Source organism: Teleopsis dalmanni, chromosome 1 (assembly GCF_002237135.1).
Source record: "Teleopsis dalmanni isolate 2A chromosome 1, ASM223713v2, whole genome shotgun sequence".
NCBI lineage: Eukaryota > Metazoa > Arthropoda > Insecta > Diptera > Diopsidae > Teleopsis > Teleopsis dalmanni.
Window position 1 is genome coordinate 72,732,995 of NC_051846.1, and position 24,469 is coordinate 72,757,463.

At 27.6% G+C, this 24,469-nt stretch overlaps 1 protein-coding gene across 1 annotated transcript; it reads right to left on the reverse strand.

The window, feature by feature from the left end:
- Window positions 1-689: 689 nt before the first annotated feature.
- Window positions 690-24,202, reverse strand: LOC119673053 (organic solute transporter alpha-like protein). The gene is made up of 6 exons (XM_038084264.1): window positions 23,864-24,202; window positions 1,962-2,200; window positions 1,390-1,871; window positions 1,164-1,289; window positions 929-1,055; window positions 690-866 (listed from the first exon to the last, which is right to left on the reverse strand). Exons 2-6 carry the CDS (start codon window positions 2,038-2,040, stop codon window positions 760-762), a joined length of 921 nt encoding a protein of 306 aa, XP_037940192.1. The 5' UTR covers window positions 2,041-2,200; window positions 23,864-24,202; the 3' UTR covers window positions 690-759.
- Window positions 24,203-24,469: the final 267 nt, after the last annotated feature.

Sequence of the window (24,469 nt, forward strand, 5' to 3'; positions counted from 1 at the left end):
ATTATTCCAGAAGATTGAAAAAAAGTTCAATCATTGGGTTTATAGCTACCTCAACTTGATCATCTACTGAATTTATCATGCATACTAGAGCTTTCTTTTAAGTCTTGCCCCTAACAATGAAAACACAATGGTTAATCAGTGAAAATGTTTTTATTGTTTTTTGAAGTATTTTCATGATGATCAACACATTTTTCGATTGATTTTCAAACATTCAATGGAACAAATTTTCGAAAGAGTTTTGCCACTCTATCTTTGAAATCAGGGTTTGAATGTCTCGACAACCTGTTCAGGCGTAAAAAAAAAACAAGAAAAATTCAGGTGCCAAGTCGTGACTATATTACCCATCAATTCGACGTCTTAGGTATTCAAAAACTCCTTTATTTAAGTTGATATGTGGATTCAAACCATCTTTAACGGTTGGTTTTTCTTAATTCTAGGAAGATACGACAAACAAATTGTTATGTACTACTCAGAATTGACCGTTTTAGATTGTTTAAGTGGTACACTTGCGACATGACCAGTTTTTCTATAAAAAGCCGTTACGAACATGTATATATAGTCGTACTCGTATACCAATTTTTGTTATAGTTGCGCATTGCCATGATTCGCCTAGTACTTGTGAAATAAATTAAGGGATTAAGGGATTAAATTAATTTTTTTTTTTTATTTGTCTAAAAAGTATTCTCGATTTTATTTGTTTATAAAACAATATCACATGTTTAAGAAATTAAACTATTAAATACTATCAAATTAAAGCATTTAAGTATCATTAACTTTCGTAGCGATTTGCACTGGAATTTTGTAAGCGCTTTGTGCTAACAGAGACACGAGCACCATTTCTGCCAAAATCAAGAGATTTATTATTGCTGAAATACAAAAACAAAATGGTAATAAATGTATCAAAAGAACCTCTAAATCACATCCTTACTTTGTTTGTATACTGTATGGTTGATGGGGTAAGGTCCACCCATAATAACGCCATCCAATTGGCTATGCAAAATTAAATACTGTAGTTTACCCAGCATCAAAATCAGCTGCAGAGAAAACATTTTCTTCTACAAAAAATAAAAATAAAAAAAAATTAAAGCATAAATTCGTATTTAGTAAGGGCAATAGTACAAAAAAAAATATATATATATATTGAAGTAATTGTGTTATCGTACCATTAAACCATATTCAGCATGAACGCTGTTCACCATTCGCACTGTGATGTTGAGCGCCCAAAGCCCAATCAATATCGAGCATATAATGAATGGTATGAAATAGATTGCAACATTTGTGTATAGTTCCTGCAGATTAAAAAAACAGAAGAACAAATGTGTACGATGTTTGCACAGAATCTAGCAGAAAAATCAACACAATTTGCGTTTAATTGTAGTACTGGCTTACCCGTTCCTTATAGTAGATGCCATTCAATACGAGCATAATACTTCCTTGCACAAAAGGCATTTGCCAGACCATGTAGCGCAGAATGCAGAGTTTCGCTTTCGTTGGTATCACAGCCGGTAAGCACATGCAACAGCAGCAACACGGTGGCGTATTGATAGCTACAGCAGCTCCATCTGTTTCCTTAACATAGTTCACTTCATTGTCAACATAGCGGAAGCATAAGCGCTGAAAAACTAGTGCGCCCACAGTGAAAGATAAATGCATGACGGTGTGACAGATGAGCCACGCCTTTGGCACGAGTATTGTTACTACAGCAGCTACGGACACAATCGGATATAGGGAACACATCGTAATCGATAGATGCAGCAGTGGCTTAGTCAGACGCTGACGTAGTTTCGCGACCGTCGTACAAAAAATGGCAATATTCAAAATTAAGAGCAATGACGAAATGAAAATCGAAAGCGTTATGAAGGGTGTGAGATCTGTAAATATAAAAAATTAAGGTAAAACGTTACGTACATCTGTAATATACATAGGGAAAAAAAACAAAAAGAATTATGTAAATAACTCACGTGTGTAATATTCGGTCATGGTTGGATGCTGGTATATGCTGGGCACTGTGAAATTATCGACATCCTCCGACACTTCCATTTTGTATTTTTTTCGAAAAAAATTAAATTGTTTTAAAAAGGTTTATTATGTGGACGGAATTACTTTATTGCAGTAATTGTAAATGGAAAGATTGCAAATGAGTGCCTTCCGTAATGTACACTAAACCCAATTGAAAACCATCTTTCGTACTTTGACTTATCTGCGAAGAAACAAAAAAAATTATTATTGAAAAACAAAATTTTTAATTATTTTTTATCTAAAATTTTATTATACTACATGAGATAATAAATTTTATCTTTAAGCTACTTGCTTTAAGGGACAAAACTGCTGAATCGCCTACATTGTACGTATGAGTCAAATAAGTTAAAAATAATGTGGTTAGATAAGCCCAGATCTAAGTAATTAACACAGAAAGATAAGAATATCTACGTAGAATACATGGAACTTAAGCCCTATATAAACATTATAAGTAAAAACAACACTGAATTAATTATCTTAAAAATCGTTTACGCAGAAATAAATTGTTTTTAGATATTTGACATCATTTGCACACTTTTGTTTACGATAACGATTTGTGTACTTTTCAATTAAAAATATTATCTGTATGGAATGGAAATCGAATGACTGGGTAAAATAGAAAGGTTCAAGAGAAAACAAGACCTACATTAGTTGCTTTGCAAAAAGTATTAAGCCGAGTCGTTGTGGAAATTATTGAAATATTTATTTCACAGTCTAATGTGGTGAACCTGTGTCTACAAAAAATTTCCTACTTTCACATGTTTGTCAATTAGACGAATACCTTTTCTTAGCATATAAGAATATCTCTATAGTTTACTGATGTTTTAAATAAAATGTCGCTATTTCATAACGAAATCCGACCCAAGCAATCTCGCTTCTAATAACGTAGAATTTTTTTTACCGTTTCTGGGAATATAGATCTCTTCTAAATTATTAACTTTTTGGATATTCCCCAAATCAGTATCTATATTAGTAGCCACAAAATATTTCATCCAATACCCGTACATCAGCCGATATTTACCGGTTGAGCAGTGTTATAAATATAGGCATGTGCGGTGTATTTCGCCTTTCAGTAAATGTTTTCAATGAAATTTCCTTATCATAAATATTTGTTTATGTATTTAACTAATCATAAAACACAAATTTTTTTGCAACTTAAAATTTAAGCTCAGCTTACTATAAGAATCCTGATGTACTAGTGAAGTAGGCTGATTTACTGGCTAATGAAATTAAACTGGACTAAGTACACTGTTACCAACTTATAGAATACTCTACATTTTAATTTTGATATTTTACACAGAATATATACATATATACTCATCTGTCATATGATCCACATCATGAACAAGGTTATCTCACAGTTTATTCTAATGGAATTAACTTGAAGCTGGTTTTTTCGATGGATATGCTCTGCACACCAACTTTTGAATAAATAGATTATTATTCTCATTGTTATTATGTTTCGTAAAAATTCAATATAAAGAAGCAACCAAAAAACGAAGAATCACGTAGAAACTTTGTACGAAGTAAACAAAAACCAACACGATTAGTCATCGTTTCTAATTTGATAGGCACGAGTTCTAAGCCTGGCACTTGCAGTCCAACAAATTATATACGAACTATAAACTAATTAAATAAAAATTCGAATATTTGCTAAAGATCACTGATGATGAGTAGTTAGCAATACTCCTCGAAACAGCGTTATGTGGTTTGCCAAATTTCAATAAATTAATTAAAATTTATGTTGTTGTTGCTTCATTACTGTTCAAACATTTCAAACTTTCTCTTCAGTTCCTCTTTAGTTAACTTATCATAAGACGTGTCAAATTAGACTATAATAATTTAAAAAACAACATTCTATATATAATATATAGAACAAAATCAGTTGTTCTTGAAAACTAATTGCTATTTTTGAACGATAAGTAACAAGAATTGTTCATTAATATAAGAACGATGTTATGTAGAGTGTCATGGGCTAGTTTTGAGCAAAATTGTTGTTGTTTTCAATTATTTTTCGGGCATTCGGAGGATCTTCGGTCTTCTTGGTTGAGTTTTCTTGAACGGAACGGGCAGAATGTATGACAGAGTTTAACTTCAGTGATCCGCAAAGAAATACACAAGAAAAATAAAAAAAAAAGATGTATATATGAAACTCTTATCGGAAGCGGCGTGAAGTTGTTAATATATAAATTTATACTCTGGAACAGTGTTTTATACCATAACAACTATCAAGTATTTTAAATAAAGAAAAAATATTATATAAAAAAACCGAATTTTTTTTGAGACGTATGTCCATCTCTAGTGCCTTTGCTTTACCGCAGAATATGTTACATTATTAACCACAAAGGAAACCAAATGAAGTGTTTAAAGAAATTCAAATATTACTAACTAAATTATAAATACGAAATTAAACAATAGAAAAGAGTAACATCCAACAATTTTTATATTTCAATAATATATATCAAATGAACGTTTTTTTTTAATATCAATAAATCAATTATCGAATGCATTGAATGTGATAAAATCAAACTGATACCTGGGACAGCAACGGCGACGGCAACAGTAGCAATGGCGCGAACGTTAACAACAATAAGGCATAAATTGCCAGAATAGCAATAATAACTAAATGAATTACTTAGTGCATTAATTATCTACCTACTTAGTTTTTTTTGAAGTATTATTTAATTTTCTAAGAATATCCATTATAGTTAAATATAATTAATTGAAGTATGTTAAATGAATACTGTTATCTATTACATTAATTATTTATTTACTTAGTTTTTTTTGAAAGTACTCCGAGTTAAGTTTCTTTTATATAATAATTAAGACCAGGTTTACCAGCGTATACCAGGTTTTGTACTGAACCCTGGTATACGCTGAGTATACCCCGGCCGCGGTAGAGGCCGGAAAGGTCGTTACAGTGTTAATGTATTTTATTAAAAACTAAATTTACAAATTAACACGATATTCTGTTTAGTATCTAAGATCTTTGAACTTCATGACTACGAAGCTACGTGATGTTTCATATTAAAATTTTTGTGAAATGAATTTTCGTTTTTACTGAACTTTTTTTTTATTTTTATGTTATTTTATTGACTCAAATATATTTTAATTGAAATAATTAAAATTCTTTAATGATCTAAATTCTTCTATTAAAATTTTATAATTAATTAAATTAATTTATATAAAGTATGAAATGTGTAAAGAAATTTTATTTTTTTATCTAAACATAATTTTGTGCTATTTTTGAATGATTTGTGAGATGATTATTAAGTTGTGTGTTTAAACAATAAAAATGTCTAATCTGAAGCACAATTAACACCGAGACGATACGTTTGTTTACCTTGGCATTTAGCACCTCCATTGGCCATTCAGCGCCACAGTTCATTCATGAAAGTGAAAGCGCTTCCGAAGCAGCAATGAAGAAATGCACGATTTTTCGCAATTTTTGCAAATTAAGGGACATAAATAAAATATGAAGTCTAGAAATTATTTTCCATAATATTTTTCTTCATATTTATTAAAATAGTTTTTTTTTATAAATTGTGTAAAATTACTTGGAAGACTTTTGATTTGCTTGTTTACACGCTGCATTCCAAGTAACTGCCAGTTTTGAGCAAAGTTTTGTATACTCTAAGTACACTGCAAAACGAAGGAAAAACGAGTAAAATTTTATATGGAAATAATTGTAAATTTACACTGAAACGCAAACTCAGAGTTTATTTACATGTTTAAAAAGACTGTGGAGGTTAAGTGGAACCAACAGAAATATTTACTGAATAAATATTATGCAATTCTGAGATAACATTTAAATGCAAATTGTTTATATGAATTTGATGGATATTTAAACGCAAATAAAAAGTGAAAATATTAATTTTAATTTGAATTAAAAATAAATGTTTTTCAGAAACTGATTTGCTTACTATAATTATTTATTTTGAGCAGGACTTAAAATTTTTTTTTAGGTAACTAATTAATTAAAAAATACATCATTTTATAAGTATAAATACATATTCCATTTATTATATCCATTATTTTTCCATTGCTCTAGAAGATGACAATTTGATTATAATATTAATTATTATATTCATTGTTTTATAATTGTATGCAAAAGAATATATTGTGAGGATTTCTTTTAATAGTTTTATGGTTTCAAATTGATAAGAAGGAAATGTATTTTAAGCCATTGAGACAAATATTTTTTAATTGGTTATTTCCATTATGGTATTAATAATAAAAAAGTTTTTGAGCGATTCGTTGTTATGAAAAAAACAGAGAGGCAAAAATATATTGTGAAATTACACATTTTCATACTTTTCTCACATAATAAAGGCTGTTTCTGACGAATATCATAATTAATGTTGACTTTTAAGAGTCGATTCAAAGAAATTTTCAAAAAAATCTCCTAAGAAATCTTCAAATAGCTTTAATGTTTCCATAAAAATGTTCTTCGGGTTGTTAGTTTAAAAGCACACGCCACATCCATATGCCTAGGGACAATATACTCATCGAACACTCACATTAATAACACAAACTGACAATGTTTTTATAAAAGACCAACAATTTTAATAAAAAAAAAAATAGTACGACTTACATTGTGACCGAAAAGTTTTCGGAAATTCTCATTTAAAATTCGCGCGCTGTATATTTTTCGATATTTTAAGTTTATGTAGTTTGGCAGCACTGTCCTTAATTACTATGCCAAACATGAGCGCGATCTGTCAGACAGTTCGTTTACGGCAGCTGTTGAAACCAGTTCACCTCAGTAGTGCGTTGCGAAAAAAACAATGGAAAAAAATATTGATCAAAGAGTTTGCATCAAATTTTGTGTTTCGAACGAATTTTCGTGTGCAGAATCGTTGCGAATGCTACAAAAGGCTTATGGGGAATCAGTTTTATCGAAAACTCAAGTTTATGAGTGGTACAAAGCCTTTCAGGACTGTCGTACGACCGTCGAAGACATGCCGCGTTCTGGACGACCTTCGACCTCTACCACCGACGAAAACATTGAAAAGGCAAAGGAAATCGTGTTCAAAAATCCTCATGTGAGTGTTAGAGAGATAGCACGAGAGCTAGGCATCGGTCGTGAGATGGCTCGTTTGATTTTGGTGGACAATTTGTGTATGCGACGTGTCAACGCTCGGCTTTTTCCGATTCACCTCAATTTGTTCCAAAAACACCATCGTGGACAGGTCTCGTTAGACATGCTTGATCGTGCCAATTCCGATCCAACTTTCATGGAACGCATCATAACGGGTGACGAGACATGGGTCTACGAGTACGACATGCAAACAAGCCAACAATCATCGGAATGGAGAGGAAAAGACGAGCCGAAACCGAAAAAACCACGCCAAAGTCGCTCGAAAATCAAGGCAATGCTGATTGTTTTCTTCGATATTCGTGGTGTGGTGCATCATGAATTCGTCCCTGAAGGACAAACAGTCAATAAAGACTATTATTTGACTGTTTTAAGACGTTTGCGTGAAAATATCCGCCGTAAACGGCCTCAATTGTGGAAGGATAATTCATGGATTTTTCATGACGATAATGCTCCCTCGCACCGAGCCAACATTATCAACGATTTTAAGGCCAAACATTCAATAAATACCATCGAACAGCCACCGTATTCACCTGATCTTGCACCGTGTGACTTTTTCCTGTTTCCCCAAACTCAAATTACCACTCAGAGGAACGCGTTTTGAATCCATAGAAGACGTAAAACAGAATTCGCAGAGGGAACTCAAAGCCATACCGGAAAGCGCCTATAAAAAATGTTTTGATGATTGGAAGAAACGTTTGCATTTGTGTATCGCTTCTAATGGAGCATATTTTGAAGGAGATAAAATAAATATTGATGAAGATTAAGAATTTTGCGTTTTATTTAAAATTTCCGGAAACAATTTCGGTCACAATGTAAGTATAAACTAATTATGGTCTTCTTATTTTCCTTATGACAATTTTGGGACAATAGATTTGTTTCTACTAAGCCTATAAACTAAATGAAAATTACTAGTTATATTAATATATGATCCATACATTTCATTAAACAGAAACTAAAAGTTTCAGCAGTATACATCCATAATTATGAGTTCCCATAAACGGGACACAATAATTTTCAGCAAATTTGACCAAACATCGAGACGCCTCTTATGCATTGTTTGCTATATGTATAATAAGTTTTACTGGAATTAAGAGTATAAATACAGGAATATTTTAATTTATATTTTGAAAAAAGAACTCTGAGAAATTTATAATGGTTTTATTGAAAATCGATGAAATAACTTATATTAATATTCATTTTACACTGAAACCAAGACTAAACTCCCTCCATCTAACTAATTTGAACAATTTTCATTATGTGTCATTATGTGACATTGTCATTATGCGACAATAAAAAAAGTGCTCTATTGTTTCTTTAAAGTATATATATCAAATTTATTTTTCGTTTACAAGGTCTTCATTTAATATGAACCGCTATGATTTGGTCAATGTTTTAAGTAAAATTACCTTTACTTCCATAAAAATGGGAAAACAAAATTTGCTATCTTAAATATTCTCAAGAAAACAAAGCAAACAAATAAATTAAGAATATTTCCAAAGAAAAAAATTTTTTGATGAAACCTAGATTATGACAACAACTGTTTTTCTAGTCCAATGCTTTGAAAAGCCATCACTCATACATTGAAAAATAAAATATGATTTATATCTGTTCTAGATACCGTTAAGTGCAAAACTTCGATTTCCTTCATTTTTATATATACCACCAGCCCATCAACAGCATCAATTGTTATATTTTTCTTTATGCATGGGACACTCTGGGGTTTTCTTTCTTCCATATAGAATAATTTTTTCTATAAAAACTGTATCTGCGACAGAATCGAGATCGCTTTTAATAGCAGATCGCTTTTAATAGCATTTTTCCAGGCAATTAGTTTATACCCTATAGACAAGTCATAAACAAGTCTAAAACTGTTGGTTCTAACAGTATCAGGAAAATTAAAAGACGGTAAAAAAATAGAACTTCAACCGGTCCTTAAAGTTGCTAATGTTGATCCTCTATATTATGCAAACTACAAATTTACTTAGATGTCTAACATTATTTGCCACTGTTAAGCATCAGGAGCTTGGTTTACAGTCACATCACTCAAACTAACTTAAATGCTAATATTAATATTGAAGTGTCAATAAAAATCACCATAAAATTTTGAATAAAATATTAGTTTCTTTCCCTTGAACTAGATCAAAGAGGTTTTTCATTTTTATATCTATATTAAATATTTCATATTACGTTTGAGTTAGTCAACAGATTTTTTACATTTTGCATATATTACATTAACATACATTATTTTTTATTTACTCAAATCATATACATAATACGATTTATATTTGTTATTCAATTATTTTTGTTTATGTTATGTTTCTAAATGCTGTAGGTTCTTTAATTTACTAAAATTTAGAAATAAAAATTTTATAACACAATTTTTATTAAAAGTTATAATTTGTTTTGAAATTCGGCGCTGTTCCACCTCAACGGAGGTATTATGTATTATGTGCTTTGCCACCTCATCAAAAATTTCGGAATAACGAGTTATAAAATAAATACGCTATAGAAAACCACATAGGAATATATATATAAACATTTTTTTTAACAAATATTATATTTATTTCTATTCACAACATTCAAAAATGCACACAACTTAAATTTAGTTATCACCAATGTCACTAGTAAATAACTATATACTTTACTACATGTCAAAATTCTAAACTCAATCTCTACACAATAGTAAGTCCAGAACTTATTTTTATTAATAGGTTTTAAAGAGGCAATAAAACGCATCGTTCTCCTTGCAGATAGTGCTTCTTTTTATACTGATATGTCATTGAAAAAAGCGTTTCGCTTTTGCTATGCTCAGAGCATTTCTATTACGTTTCACTTCTTTACCTTAAGCACTCTAACCTCTAACTATAGGAAATTTTTTTTAATTTTATTATGTGATTTAATTACATAGTTTACAATAAAGTTTACAATAAAAAATTATATGTCTTAACTCTAATTATATTTAGCGTACTACTTATCTCGATATTATTTTTCTCATTGATTTATAGACTAACTTAGGGCTTGTCTTAATTTCCTACCTTAACTCTAATAACATCTAGCGTACAAATTTGAATATTATTCTTAATCTTAATATTATCTTAATTTTATTTTCCTTATTTACTTTACTTTAAGTTATATTGATATTGTTTTTTTTTTTCAAAGTAATTTAAAAGGAATTAAATATATATAATATTTACAAGCCTTTTACTGCATAAGACCCTGAGCATGCCAATTATTGCTCCATACTGTACACTGTTACTCTTGTGTTTAGACTGTTATATCTGTTCTGTAGTAAAATAATAGCTTTTTGTCCTTGAAGAGGTTGTTATTTCTTTTTAGTATATTGAGGTGTATTGGTGATAAATATTTGTGGGTGATTGAAATCCCACAATAGTGTTCTCTGCACCAGCAAGTTTTCAGAGAAACTGACAGACTTCCCAGAAAACTTATGACTGACTCAATCAGGAAGGTGTCAATTAACCCAACTGAGGAAGACATAAATATCAGTTTATTGAAAGGTTGCCAAAGCCTATCAAATTTGTCAAATCGATCTCTAATACCAGCACATGTTCTGAAGAGAGAATTGCTGAGAGTTTGTGTATATTTAAAAGAATTGTAATTCTTCGCCCAACATGAAGATAAATACAAATAAAAAAAATGAAGTCAATTAGCACATGAAGGATTCATAATAATCATCTTCATTTGCAGGTTATGGTAAATATGGTATAGTAATATAGACTTTATATTTTCTAGTATATAAAGTAGTTTTTAAAGTAACAGATTGGCAGGGAGAGCGATGGGCTCTAAATAATTAAATAATTTTGTTAGGTACATCTAAATAGCTTTCATTGATTTATAGTCAATTAATTTTCATTTCACTTGGTATTTAATTGAATATATTATAGACAATACGCATATCTTAACATACAGGTTTTTAAATATTAATTCTTTAATTTAATAAATTGTTCTATTGTTTAGTTTATATTTTTTTAAATTTTTTTAAAATTTGAAACGAATTGTTAATTTATTAATTACAATATTTTCAGCATTTATCTTCTTTATTACATTAAAAATATAATGAAAATTTAATTTTTTTTTATATAGCCATTAAATTTTTATTTAAATGTTTATTATTTAATACATTTATATTACTTAATTATTATTAAACGTATTCAACTATTGCAGTTAGTAGGAATAATTCATGTGAGTTTCAAGTTTTAAGATTTAAGATAAAGGACTTCATTTTACTTCACTGAGTCCGTTATCTATAGAAGTCTCTATCTTCTGATCATTGTAAATAGATATTACGAAAAAAAGTTTATTTTAGTTTAACTTGTTTCATTAAAAATATTTACTTGTTTCGGTTTAATAATACTATAAATCTATTATTAAATAAAATTATGGACTTACACCGATGATTTTACGACTGACTTCCTCATTGAGCGAGGTAGGTGTACCATTGCATGTTGCGGACTTTGTAATATAAAATTTTTTTAATTTCTTTATTATTTACACTCATTTTATTATTTTAACTCTTATTTTCTTTCAATAGTTTTTTCTTTCTTTCATTTTTTTCAAAAGTACAAACTACAAAACTGGTTATCATACAAATACCCAACATTTCGATAATAAGGCCGTTTTTTTTTTTTGGAACTCTGTTAACGGTCTTTAAGCTGTGTTAATAGTCGACCTTGAACTGATATTTCATAAGATGAGATCTGGGGATTTTTTAAGGTCTTTGGTTGATGTGAAATTTTTTGATGGGTTACAATGAAGGCTTACATATTGCTTAAAGTGCATTTAAAGATTGCTTGTGGCGCAGATATTTATTACCAACTATTAAAGATTTAATTTTTTTTATGAATAATAAAAAATTATATTGAATACACATTGTTCACATATATATATATAATTTCTTTTAAAAATATTTCATATGTGTATTTGCTTAAAAAATTATTATAAATTTTTTGTTTGTTGTAATTATAAATATAACCTACTTTTAAGAGGCAATTGTATCTATTGCGCCTATTTTGAAGTATTTAATACTACTTAATGACAACAAATTACATATATAAATATTTAATTTATATTTAATAAAACTTTTTTGATCCGAAAAGGTACAAATTAAAGCAATTGAAAATTTTTTGTGCTCTTGTCAGCATATCGAATTCTTTGAAATAATTTCATTAATTAATAAAAACGACGAAGATAAAAACACTGTAACACAATAATTAATTATCAATTTGTCGGGTTTATTTGATTGGCTTTTAATTTTGTTTTGCTACTGAAATTGAATAATGAAATATTGTTAGAAAACTGTAAACTATAAACTGCACTCAAAATCACTATTTAATTAAATAATTGTGTATTACGTATAAAAATAAAAAAAAACGCAACTTCGTTAGATACTTTTTGTTGTTGTTTTACGTAGAGACTTGAACTGAAACTTTATAGTTTTTCAGTTACTGCTAAAAGAACAATTTAATTACTTCTGAGATTTAATTACATTTTTATTTTTCACTTTGTTCTTTGTACTTTGACGCGGGGGAATTATCTTGAAAACGAGCTGGCGAATTACATTTTCAAGCAATTGCTTTATTTGTTGTTGTGATTTAAAAGTATTTAGTAAGAAAGTATCTAATTGACAAATAACAAACATTTTAAAAATCGTTTATAAAAAAAACTTATCATTTAGGGCGAAGTATTTAAAAATATTTCATTTAAAAATGAACTGTTTATACTAAAAACAAATCATTTAGTGCCCTAAGCTAGCAATTGGCAGGGCTAATTTTCAAACAATAGTATATTAAGATTCACACTTTGATTACCTTGCTTAATTATCCCTTCAATTCAATACCTTATAATTTATATTCAGAATGAATTGCAATTTTATATAGTCATGCATTCTTAAAGCTAAAAGCATTTAATTTAAAATTATTTAATATACTGCGATATACTAATTTTGTTCTCATCAGTTTATTCAAACCGCTAAACACACGATCTTGTAGTCTTCTAAGAATGCGGTGCATTCTTGACAGCGTTGAAATTGACTTGCAAAATTTATATGGGAGTGCAATGAAAGCGTATAGCAGTGCAGTGTAGTGTGAAATGGAAAAACCTAGTACATTCGACTAAAGATTATTCAAATCTGTAATATCGCAAGATGATGAAATTTTTTATTAAGAATAAATAATAAATAAATTTAATTATCGCAGAGCTACATCACGATACTGCCACAAATGGAACTCAATTTAAAAATCACATCAGACATATATTATAAAATTCTTATTAGGTATATATATTAGTTTGTATATTTGATAATAAACTTTCAGTGTAAAGAATTTATACGATATTCATAACTTTAAAAACGTGCTTAAAATACATCATGTTTAAGAAGTTTGTACAGATAATATCATTATTGTGCAAATGGAGAATGGAGATATAGAAGAGAGATATGTAAAAATGTCACATTCATTTTATATGTTTTTATACATCTATACATTTATATATATGTATATTGAGAATAAAATGCTGCAATGTATCAATTACTTGAGAGTAGTCTTCATATAATTTATTTCTCCTCCTGAAGCTGAAATTATCATTTTGGGAAAGACGTTTTAAGCCGATTGCCATCGTAAAATCAATAAAAGAAATCTTGACGCCATACCTGTATCAATCTAAGAAAAATGTTTGGAGGATTGGGTACAGCGCTCGCACAGATATATATATATTTTGAGGGTTTAGAGTTTGACGTAGAAGTGAGAATACATTTTGTTCGGTTTAACATAAAATCTTTTTCCTTACTCATAATTATTGTTTCCTAAGAATTCTTCTCGATTTGAGCACGTGCGATTGGTGTACACTAATCTACAATAAAAACTTTCAAAGTCTAAAGTTTTTAACACGACTTATCACATATTATGGTTCATCTTATATACCCAACCCTGTAAAACCCTGTATATAATATTAATGATTTTATGTATAATGATTTATAAGTTAGATGCTGGTTTCATGCATCTAGATATCATGTTGGATGATTTATACCATAATAAATTTAAAACTTTTTAACAGAACTACACTCTAAATTATGACTACTGGTTTAATATTTAAATATTAGACATATAACACACAAAGTGGATGACTATGACATTTATGACTATGTATATCCATAAATGTGCCTGGAAAAACTACAAAACTCACAGAGAGTAGTTAGGTAGTCGATATTTTCATTAAATTAAATAAATTAGAAAGGTAGATATTCCAATTCTGTAAGTGAAGGACTCCCAGAAGAGAGTTGCAAAAAAAAAGTGTGATATGAAAAACTTTAATAAAACGGAATGTATTGGCAGATGAAATGGAATAGTTAACACACCTAGTCACCGAACTTGAAGTTGCGACATTCAATTAAAATTTAGTAATAATTTTTGGCATAACCAATAAGGTTTACGATTTTTATGTCTACTATGGACACACAATAACTACTTTAAGATTTGATGGCTTCGATCGTCATAGAACAAATGAATAAAATCAATTAATTAAATTTGATTTTTAAATTTAATCAAATTTATTATTTATTTGATATTTGTATTTAATTATTTTTATTTGATTATGAAAATGCTTTCGATTTTATTAAAAGGGGCATACAGTGTATATTTGGGTTGGTTATTAAAAGCTTGAATTTGATTTTGTTTTAAATTGACTAATTTTTTCTACAAAATATCACTTCTTATGAAATTTTTTTAAAATTTTATTGAATAATTTTTATACAACTTTTTTTTATTTATTGTACAGTTTTATACAAATATATCATATAATGTTTTTCTTTAATAGTACTTTAAAATGAAATAATTTCTGTTTCGAGAACGTACAGAAACTTTTACACATATATTTTTTTCGTTTATGTTGTAATTTTAATTTGTGTATGTAATCATGTTTTTTAACCAGTTTTTTAGTTTTTTTTTAAACAATTTTAGCGTAACTAATTATGAAAAGTAATTTTATCGACTTAAATATAGTATTAGTCGGTTAATATTACTCTTTATCTCCATCTTCATTAACAGTATGTAAAATGCTAACTAATATTATTTTTAATTTATTTATTAATGTTTCAATTTCATTGCATTTATAAATAAATTTTCAAAATTTATTGCTGATTGAATATTCACTAACAATTTTTAGACATAATTTCATTTCATTAACATTTATATTAATGTTTTTATGTAATGTAAGAAGCACTTTCTGCATCTTTAAGTTATGTTAAGCAACAAAAATGGGTTCGGAAATAAATTGCAATTTTGCTATGTAAATGCAAAATATTTAGCAACATAAAAAGCTGCTAAAGAAACGTTAAAAAAAAACAGTCAAAACAACTGAAATGTGAACAAAAAAGAAAACAGCAACAAAAACCAAATGTAAACACAAATGAGGTAAACACTGTCGTTGCAACATTCGTCTACTGCTTGTTACCTAATTTTGGCAACAGTGAGTATTGAGAGAGAGAGAATGAGAGAGATGGCTCGTTCAGCAAAAGAGCCCATAACAGAGTACGAAAATTTTGTTAATAAATGTGTAATAACAGCGATTTGGTCAATAACAGTTTTCATGTATAGTATTAGCAGAGAAATAAGTACTTTTAAACTAAAATGTGCTATTAGTCTACAGCAAAAAACGAAAGTAAAAAAAAATAAAATTGAATTGAAATATTTATTTTATTTTATTAAATAAAAAAATTAGTTTTTTCATAAGTTTATATATTAAATTAAATACTGAAACCGGTGCTGATCATATACGACGAAACTATGTACGGTAAATAAATGACAGACACTTGTGGCAAGGCTGAATTAGTTCTGTTGTAAAAAGTCAGTTGATTTGTTCTACCTTATGGAAAACGATGGCTTTAAGTACTCGTGTTAAAGTAAATATGATAGAAACACAGAATTAATTAAATTTTGGTTTTTACATCCGGGTTTGAATTGCTGTGACTATTTTCTAGCAATTATTTTTGAATAATTTATATTTTTGAAATTTTGTTCCGTACTTCGTGCACGTACTTTCGTAGTCAAAAATAATTGCTAGAAAATAGTCACAGCAATTCAAACCCTGTTTTAGACGTTAACAGAGGAGTAATCTTATATCTGTTGATAAACATTGATTATTTCGTTGTGTATGAAGCATTTGGTGATCAGATTAAACTTGTGTTGTTTGTGTTTTAAAGCTGTGTTGCATTGTGCGTACTCTGCGATTACTAATCACTTTTGCTGCATTCTGCTGTTTGCATATTTTACATCAATTAAATTTACGACAACTTATTCATTCTGAAGCCCGTTTAGCAAGAAAATGTGGCTAATTTTGACTTGCATGTTGACCCTATTGCGATATAACACTTTTGAAGCATGCCTATTGTCCAAAAAAAGACAATAACTTCAATCGATGTACTCCTTATAGTGAATACCAGCTGCTGCTGAGATAGATGGTTGAAATTTTTCAGTGCTTGCAGTGATGCACAGCTATGATAATAAAAGTTTGGCATGTTTGCCAAAAATGCATGTACGAGAATTTTATATTTTTCGGCATAATTTGTACTACTGTTATTGACATAGAGGAATATTTATCGAACATTTGCATTATAGCAATAGTCACGATATTTCTTATAGTTATCATTAAGTTTCTTAGTTGCAAGATCCCTATTACAGATAAATTTCTTTTACATAATTATTTTTTATTTATTTAGTGAGCTTTAAATGTAAATATGATTACGGTTTATTAAGCAATATTTTTTCAAATATTATGAAAATAAAATTATTTTATGAAATATACTTTCATCCCTTTCTAGTAAAATAAAAAATATTTTTATGATTAATTTTCAAACGATTGATAAATACTAAATTCTGCTCTTTATTTATATATTTGCTGAATTGCAGATTTCCGGATAAATTTATATTTAATTTGAATTTTAAGCTTTTAAAAATAAATAAAAAGTTGTTTTTCTTTCTTCATTTTTTTCTGTCAGCTTTGATTTCCTCATTTTTCATTTATTTTTCTTTTAACACAAAATCACGCTCGCTTAACACAAAAAATGCAATGAAAATTTCGCATGAATGATGCTTGACCAATGCGGTTTTTAGGGTCGCGCAGTCAATTTTTATCAACAAAAACCTAGTAAAGTTTTTTCTCCTCAACAACATTCCATGCTAAGCTAAAGTTTAACAGTAAATTATATTAATGTAAAAAAATTTAACAGTCTGTATATAAATATATATGATTTTTATCGTAAGCCAACAGGAGTATAACATGGAAACCCTAACTAATAGCAGCTTATCGCCTCTTCATGCTTTCGTTACTTGAAAATCCACCTTATTTTGTTACATTGCATTTAATTCTTTTATTTCTTTTTATCTTGTATGTATTATGTTTGTTGTATTTGTTGTTGTTGTGTTTTGTTGTATTTTGTAGTATTTTGGCTGTTGCTAGTTTTCATTCAGTTTAAATTAAAAATTTATACATTTTCGTACACAATGAAATCTACAGAGCATATTCATTTATTTCCCAAGAGTCTCGAAAGCTATTGTTGCCAATTGAAAGATAATTGCATTGCAAATTTTGCTACACTATTTTTATTGTTGTTTGGCGCTGCTTTTTTCAGTTGCCATTGTCAGCTATTTTTGACCTGCTTAAGTGAAGAGGATCTCTTGATTAATCCCCCAACATTTTTTATTTTTAATTGTTCGCGAATTTACAGAGGAATAACATTCGACATTGTGGGCGATTTTGGTAACATAAATGCAATTTATTACAGTGATCCGCATTTATTTATGTGCTCTGGTATATGTATGTCAAGTTCATGTGAATAGAATATAAAATTTGATAATAAAATAAATAACTAACTTTTTAAATTTTGTTGTCATTTACAATAATATGTATTTTTATATTTGATATCATTTGATATTTGATATTATTATCCTCGGGTAAAACGAGGATACGCCATTAGAGTCAATCTTATTGTTTCGATACCGATACCTCAGATAAAACGAGTTTTCTATTTAACAAATTTGGAAAAAATTCCAAAGTCTAAACAATTTTTTCCACTTTCGTGTAAGTCGATATAACTAAGTTTTTGGGATATTAGGCTTTGAAGCTATGATATTAGATATTAAGATCTGATATATATTCGAGCAACATAAAACACCGTTCTCGTTCTAGGGTTCGAAACAAACTCAATTAATTATACACAGAATAGTGTTCTTAAGTCTACTTTAATTCTGTACTAAGAGAGTGAGAGATTGGGAGAGTGGGAGAGATTATATACATACATATCAAGATCTAATATTATATATAATATTAAGATATCATTTTAAAGATATTTGGCAAAAACCATCAATAGAAGTCGATACTTCTGTTGCCAGTTTTACCAACGTAAAAATTACATCTATTGTACATGTTGCACATTAAAGGGTGTGATTAATATAAAACATTTAAAGTTTTGAAGCTTGACAATCTGAGAACTGTAATTGATTAAAATATATTGTTTCATCCCGACACTTGCGTAATTCTGGATCATGTTCGCATATATTAATAATAATCATGCCGACGAGAATAACCTTGATATAACTTAATATAACTAACTTCATTTTACTGATATTAGGGAATCTAATGTAGGAAACTAAGAAATATAGTTATATGTATTGTAGATTTCGAAATATATATATACTAATTTTTAACAAAATTTTTTCTCAAATTATATATAAGCATCTTTGGAAATGTTTAAGATTTTTAAGAACTTATTTTTATACATTATTAATTTAATATTTAATTTAAACCTAATTTTACATATTAATGTAAAAATAAATCAGGTTATTAAAATGTTTGAAAATGTTTAAATTAAATCTAGTTACCTAATAATCATCTTCAGTGAAATAATATTCAAAAATTAAACAATATATGCGAGAAACACTTCTTTTTATAGAAATATGAATCTTACTCATTTGATTATATGGCAACAAATTGTACTTAATAAAAATTTCTCCACAATTTTATTCAAAATTAATATCAATATTCTATTTAACAAACGTCTTAAAGAAACGTCTTAAAGAAAAAATCCCTAACCATAGCGAATAGAACAAAGTTTATTAAGCTAAAGGTAACTGTGAGAGATAAATGGAGAGTAGTACAGACGTACGTGCCACTTATATGTGGTACTGATAAGTACTAACCAATTTAATAATAATTTCTTGATTAATAGCGACAAGTGTTGTGAGTTTTTAGTAATCTGGAACTCGGAATATCAGAGAGAAACATATAAACCGATCCACCGTAAAGAGGACAGTGGATGTCCTCAATATTAATATTAATATTAATATTAATATTAATATTAATATTAATATTAATATTAAATAATTAATAATATTAATATTAATATTAATATTAATATTAATATTAATATTTATATTAACATATAAAACTAATTATTTATATTAATTCTAATATTAATATTAATATAATAAAATTAATATTAATATTAATATAATTTTAATTTTTATATTTATTTTTATATTAATATTTATATTAATATATTAATAATTTATAAATATTAATATTAATATATATTAATTAATATATTAATATTTATTAATATTAATATTTATAAATTATTAATATATTAATATCAATATTAATATCATTAAAATATGTTAAAAAGTAATGCGATAATAATCTGATTACCTCAGTTTTTTACTTTAAAATTATCATTGGAACTTTGATTTTATTTTCAGTAAAATAGTACTGAGTAAAATAAAAATACATGATATGTTAAAAAAATATTAAATTTAATTAGATTTAAACATTACTCCCTAATTCTTAACGTTAATCCTTAAATCGATTGCAATAACATGATTACAATAAACTTTCAAAAATACATGTGATTAATAATTTTGTTGTGTGTGGTCATATTAAATCGAAGATGAATAAAAGAAAGCTGCTCTTTATTATGAATTAAATTATAAAATCACATGACATGACTATTAAAACTTAAATAGATAAATAAAAAATAAAATTATGATAATTATTCATATGAACAAGTTATCATCGATTATGTTGATATGTGAAGCAATATCTAAATCTTAATTTATTGTATTTAAATCCTACAATTAATTATGAATTCATTATTTTGCATATTCAAAAATTTAAAACGTTTAAAATAATAGTGATGATCTATATATAATTAAAAATTTAAATTAAAATTTAAAATATTGTATGTGAAATATATGCTCAGCCATTAATTATTATTTCAAAAATACTATCTATAATAATAGAGATACTATACTATACTATAATAGAGTAAAATTGCTAAAATGTTTTTTTATTAAGAGAATCTATATGTGAGATATGTTTATCAAATCCATTAAACAAATAAATCATATATATTATGATATATTATGTAAAGTTTTTAAAAAAAAAATCTCATGATCAAATTTACATATTCACATATGTAAATTAGACTGGCCACAAACATTTTATTTTTTATTTTTTGAACATTTTATTTTGATGATAAATTTTAGATCGATCGCTTTGTACCAACCCGTGCCAAGTTAAGCTTAAAATTGGGAAAAAAAATCTTAAACCCATCTTTTTGTACCAACCAGTTCCAATGATGAAAAAAGCAAACTGTACTTGTTGCAATTGTTGAATATTATCAAGTATTCATCCATTCATCCATCAAGTATCCAAATCATACTAAATCGTCATTATTAAGCCGAAAACATGATGAATTTCTAAACTAAGAATAGTAAAGCAAAGTGGTTTTTTTCCCACTAATGACTTATATATTCCAGATTAAAATATAAGAAAAAGAAACTGAAGTTATAAAGAACTATTTAAAATTTAGTTTCCATATGTAGATATAAGATATGTATTTTATCGTAATATTAAACTAATCTATCGATACAGAAATACTTTTGAAGAAGATATAATAATGAATTAAATAAACTTAATGAAAAACATGGTATTATATGCATTTTTTGATCAGAAATTATGACAATGCAAAAAAACATCTCAACACAAGAGCGATGAGATTAACCAACTACTATTAGAACAAAGACAGAAAATGGACAAGTACGAAGTAAAATTATGAGGAACACAAGAAAATATTGAAAAGCAGATAAGAACAATAAGAATAGCAAACTTTATAAAGAAAGCAGAAATGCGCAGAACTGGTAGAAAATTGAAAAGCAGGCCCTAAATCAACACAAAATTTAATACCAAGAGTAACATGTTTCCGATTTCCGAATACGCCACTTGTGTAAATTTATTTGTTAATTATGAATTAATTTGTAAAAGCTCATAATATCAAAAAGCTTATGGGCAGTTTCAGTAATATATCCATTGATATTTGTAACTTTAATATCCTTATGTACTTCCGAATTTCTTATATAACACACTAGTCTTCGAAGATTAACAAGCTTTTTTAACGTAGTATGGACCGCTTTACAAAACCCTACGGAGCCACAAATAAAGCTTGGTTACTGGATATATCTGTATAAATAGGATTTTCTGCTTGATACTAATTTTTCTGTCCAATAGAGGCCCCTCATCGTTAGTGCAATCAATTTAAAAATGGTATATGCTAGTTTGCGTTAGATTGCTTCTGGCATATCTTTAGTGAAAACAATCTACATTGATGTAGTATATACCTGACAAATTGTCGCTTCAAAATAACTTAAAACGTTATATGAAAGGTATTTCAAATACTTTTATAGTAGATATATATATCTATATTAAAAATGTTTAGTTCTATTAACATTTAGTTACCAGAAAAGTTCATTGGCATATATTTGGTCTAAAACAACTTTTAATTTTAAGCTTTTAAAAAGTCTAAAAAATTGCTTAACTTATTTTTAAGATTTTTTTATTGAGTTGTGCAAAAAGTCGGACATGGTAACTTGTTATATTATAAATAGCAGTTGTTACCGCATAATTAAACAACTAATTAAAAATCTTCAGGTCAAATACAGTTATTACAAGAAAAATAAAATATATAATTTATTATAAATAATTATTAGATTTTATAGAAAAATGATTTAGGTATATGTCAATATCAGTATTATTTATATTTTGAAGCTGTGTTGAAGAAAACGTCTTCTTTAAATTGTTTAATTCTGTTTAGAATTAATTATTAATGACCAGTTAATATGTGTTTATACTTTCAACCAAATTTTGACAATTTTTTAGCTATAAAAGTGTTGTTTTTACTTTATTTAATGAACGTATGATTATATTAAGGCCGTGTGCGAGTTCGAGTAAATTGAGGTAAAGTAGATTGAAATTTCCTACAGATTTTTTGCACTGCATTTATGCACAGTTATTTCTTGCACTTATTTATTATTTTTGGTTACAAGTTTTCATATTTATTTCTTTATTTATTAAACATCTTATAAAATGTTCACAATGGTAACACCTATTTTACTTAATTTTTCTATAATTTACCCTACTCGAAATTCAGATAAATACCAACATACGTTGCCATACCGACATAATTTACTATTTATCTTAATTTACTCGAACTCGCACACGGTCTAAGTATATCTATAAAACCGGAACATATTTGGAGAGTTCACAATCTCGACAGCAAGCTTGCTCGTTAACCGAGTAACATGTTAACAGTACAAAGCGATATGAACCAAGTTCATAATCGTGAATATCACTATTTTCTTTTGTCTTAAGATGCTCGCTCTTTTAGCATCACTACATTATCACAACTTGTTTACATATTGTGGTAAATATATTGGCAAAATAATTAATATCTCACTGGTTGCAATTTTCTGATTTAATGTTAATATTGTATAAATGTTTTTTAAGTTTTTTAAGTGAATATTTACTATTTATTATTGCAGCTATTTTTTTTAATAAATTCAGATTATTCAAAAATTTTTCAATCTTGATATAAAATAAACTTGGACTCAATTTAAATTTATACTGAATATGCTACTTTACTGCATGACTATTGGATTTGTCTTTATAACTCTTAAGGTATATAAGCTTTTATGTATAGATAATTTTTTAATATCAATTTTAAATCTTTATTTAGAAAAAAACATAATTCAACATTATTTTTATAAAAAAACTTTTTTCATTTATTCAATACAGCAACATTTGGTGTGAAACAGAAATGATTTATTTTCATTTTTATTCATTGATATTATTTTAGCGATAATAAAATGGGACAATTAAGAAAAAATAATTAAGTACAAATTATTTTGTGCCAGCTGAACAAATAAAAATGAAAAAAAAAAAACAAAGTAATTTGATTATATTTAACTTTAAAAAATTAATTTATTTTATTTATGTTAAATTCTGCAAAATAGCACAATAATCACAATTTTTTGCTTTTGTTTTTTTTTTTGTTTGTATTATTTACAAATGAAAGAAAGATCCGTTATCGCGTTTTTTAATTATTTAAAAATAAAAAAATATTTAATTTCAATTTTTTAATTATATACAAATGTTTCTCAATAGAATGACTACACAATTATTAACTAATATTTTACGTTCGCATTTCAGTGACTTTTATGGACAAGCACTGTCGCTTATGCTTAAATTGTCATTGCATAATTGTCACTGTTGTCAATATATGGTTAACATAATTGTGTTTTTTGTTATTTTCTATTGACGCCAATTTTAACATTAATTTCTACATTCTGTTAACCGGCCGTTTTTGCAATGTTAGCACCACTGTTAAAAACATAATTAGCTCACCTTAATTTGAACTGCAGCCGTTTTATGCTGTATTATTTAAGAAAATTTGCTTTTTCGCTGTAATACTTTTTTTCTCCTAAAATCTTGTATTAAAACACATTTTAACTAAAACAAGTATTTATGTTATTTTTGTTTTTACAAAATTATTAAGTAATCTGCAGAGGAAACTAGTTTTTGTATTACTTATAAGTTTCGTTTTTATAGTCACTTTGGTTGTAGCGCTTTTATGACTCGAACCGTTACGCGCCCGCTTACAACTGATCGGGTCTTTTCTTATTGGCGTATGAGAAGCGCATCATTTTGTGCTGTCGGTCAATCTTTTTTTTGGCTTGCGAATCGTGTTAAATGGTTTTAACATTTTTCAATTTCGTTTTGACTCTCTCACCGCTTCTGCATCTGCTTGTGCGGCTACGATCGCTGCTGTTCGAAAATAACAAATAAAAATGTCTTGCACGTTGCTTAGAAGCTCACCTGTTATGGAGATAGGCTCCATTAAATCTCGAATAAGACAGAAAAATGAAAAAAATAATTAAATGAAATTGAAAACTACCTGTAATATTGTTTTCTTATATGTTCATGTTAGAATTAGAAATTAATGATTACGAT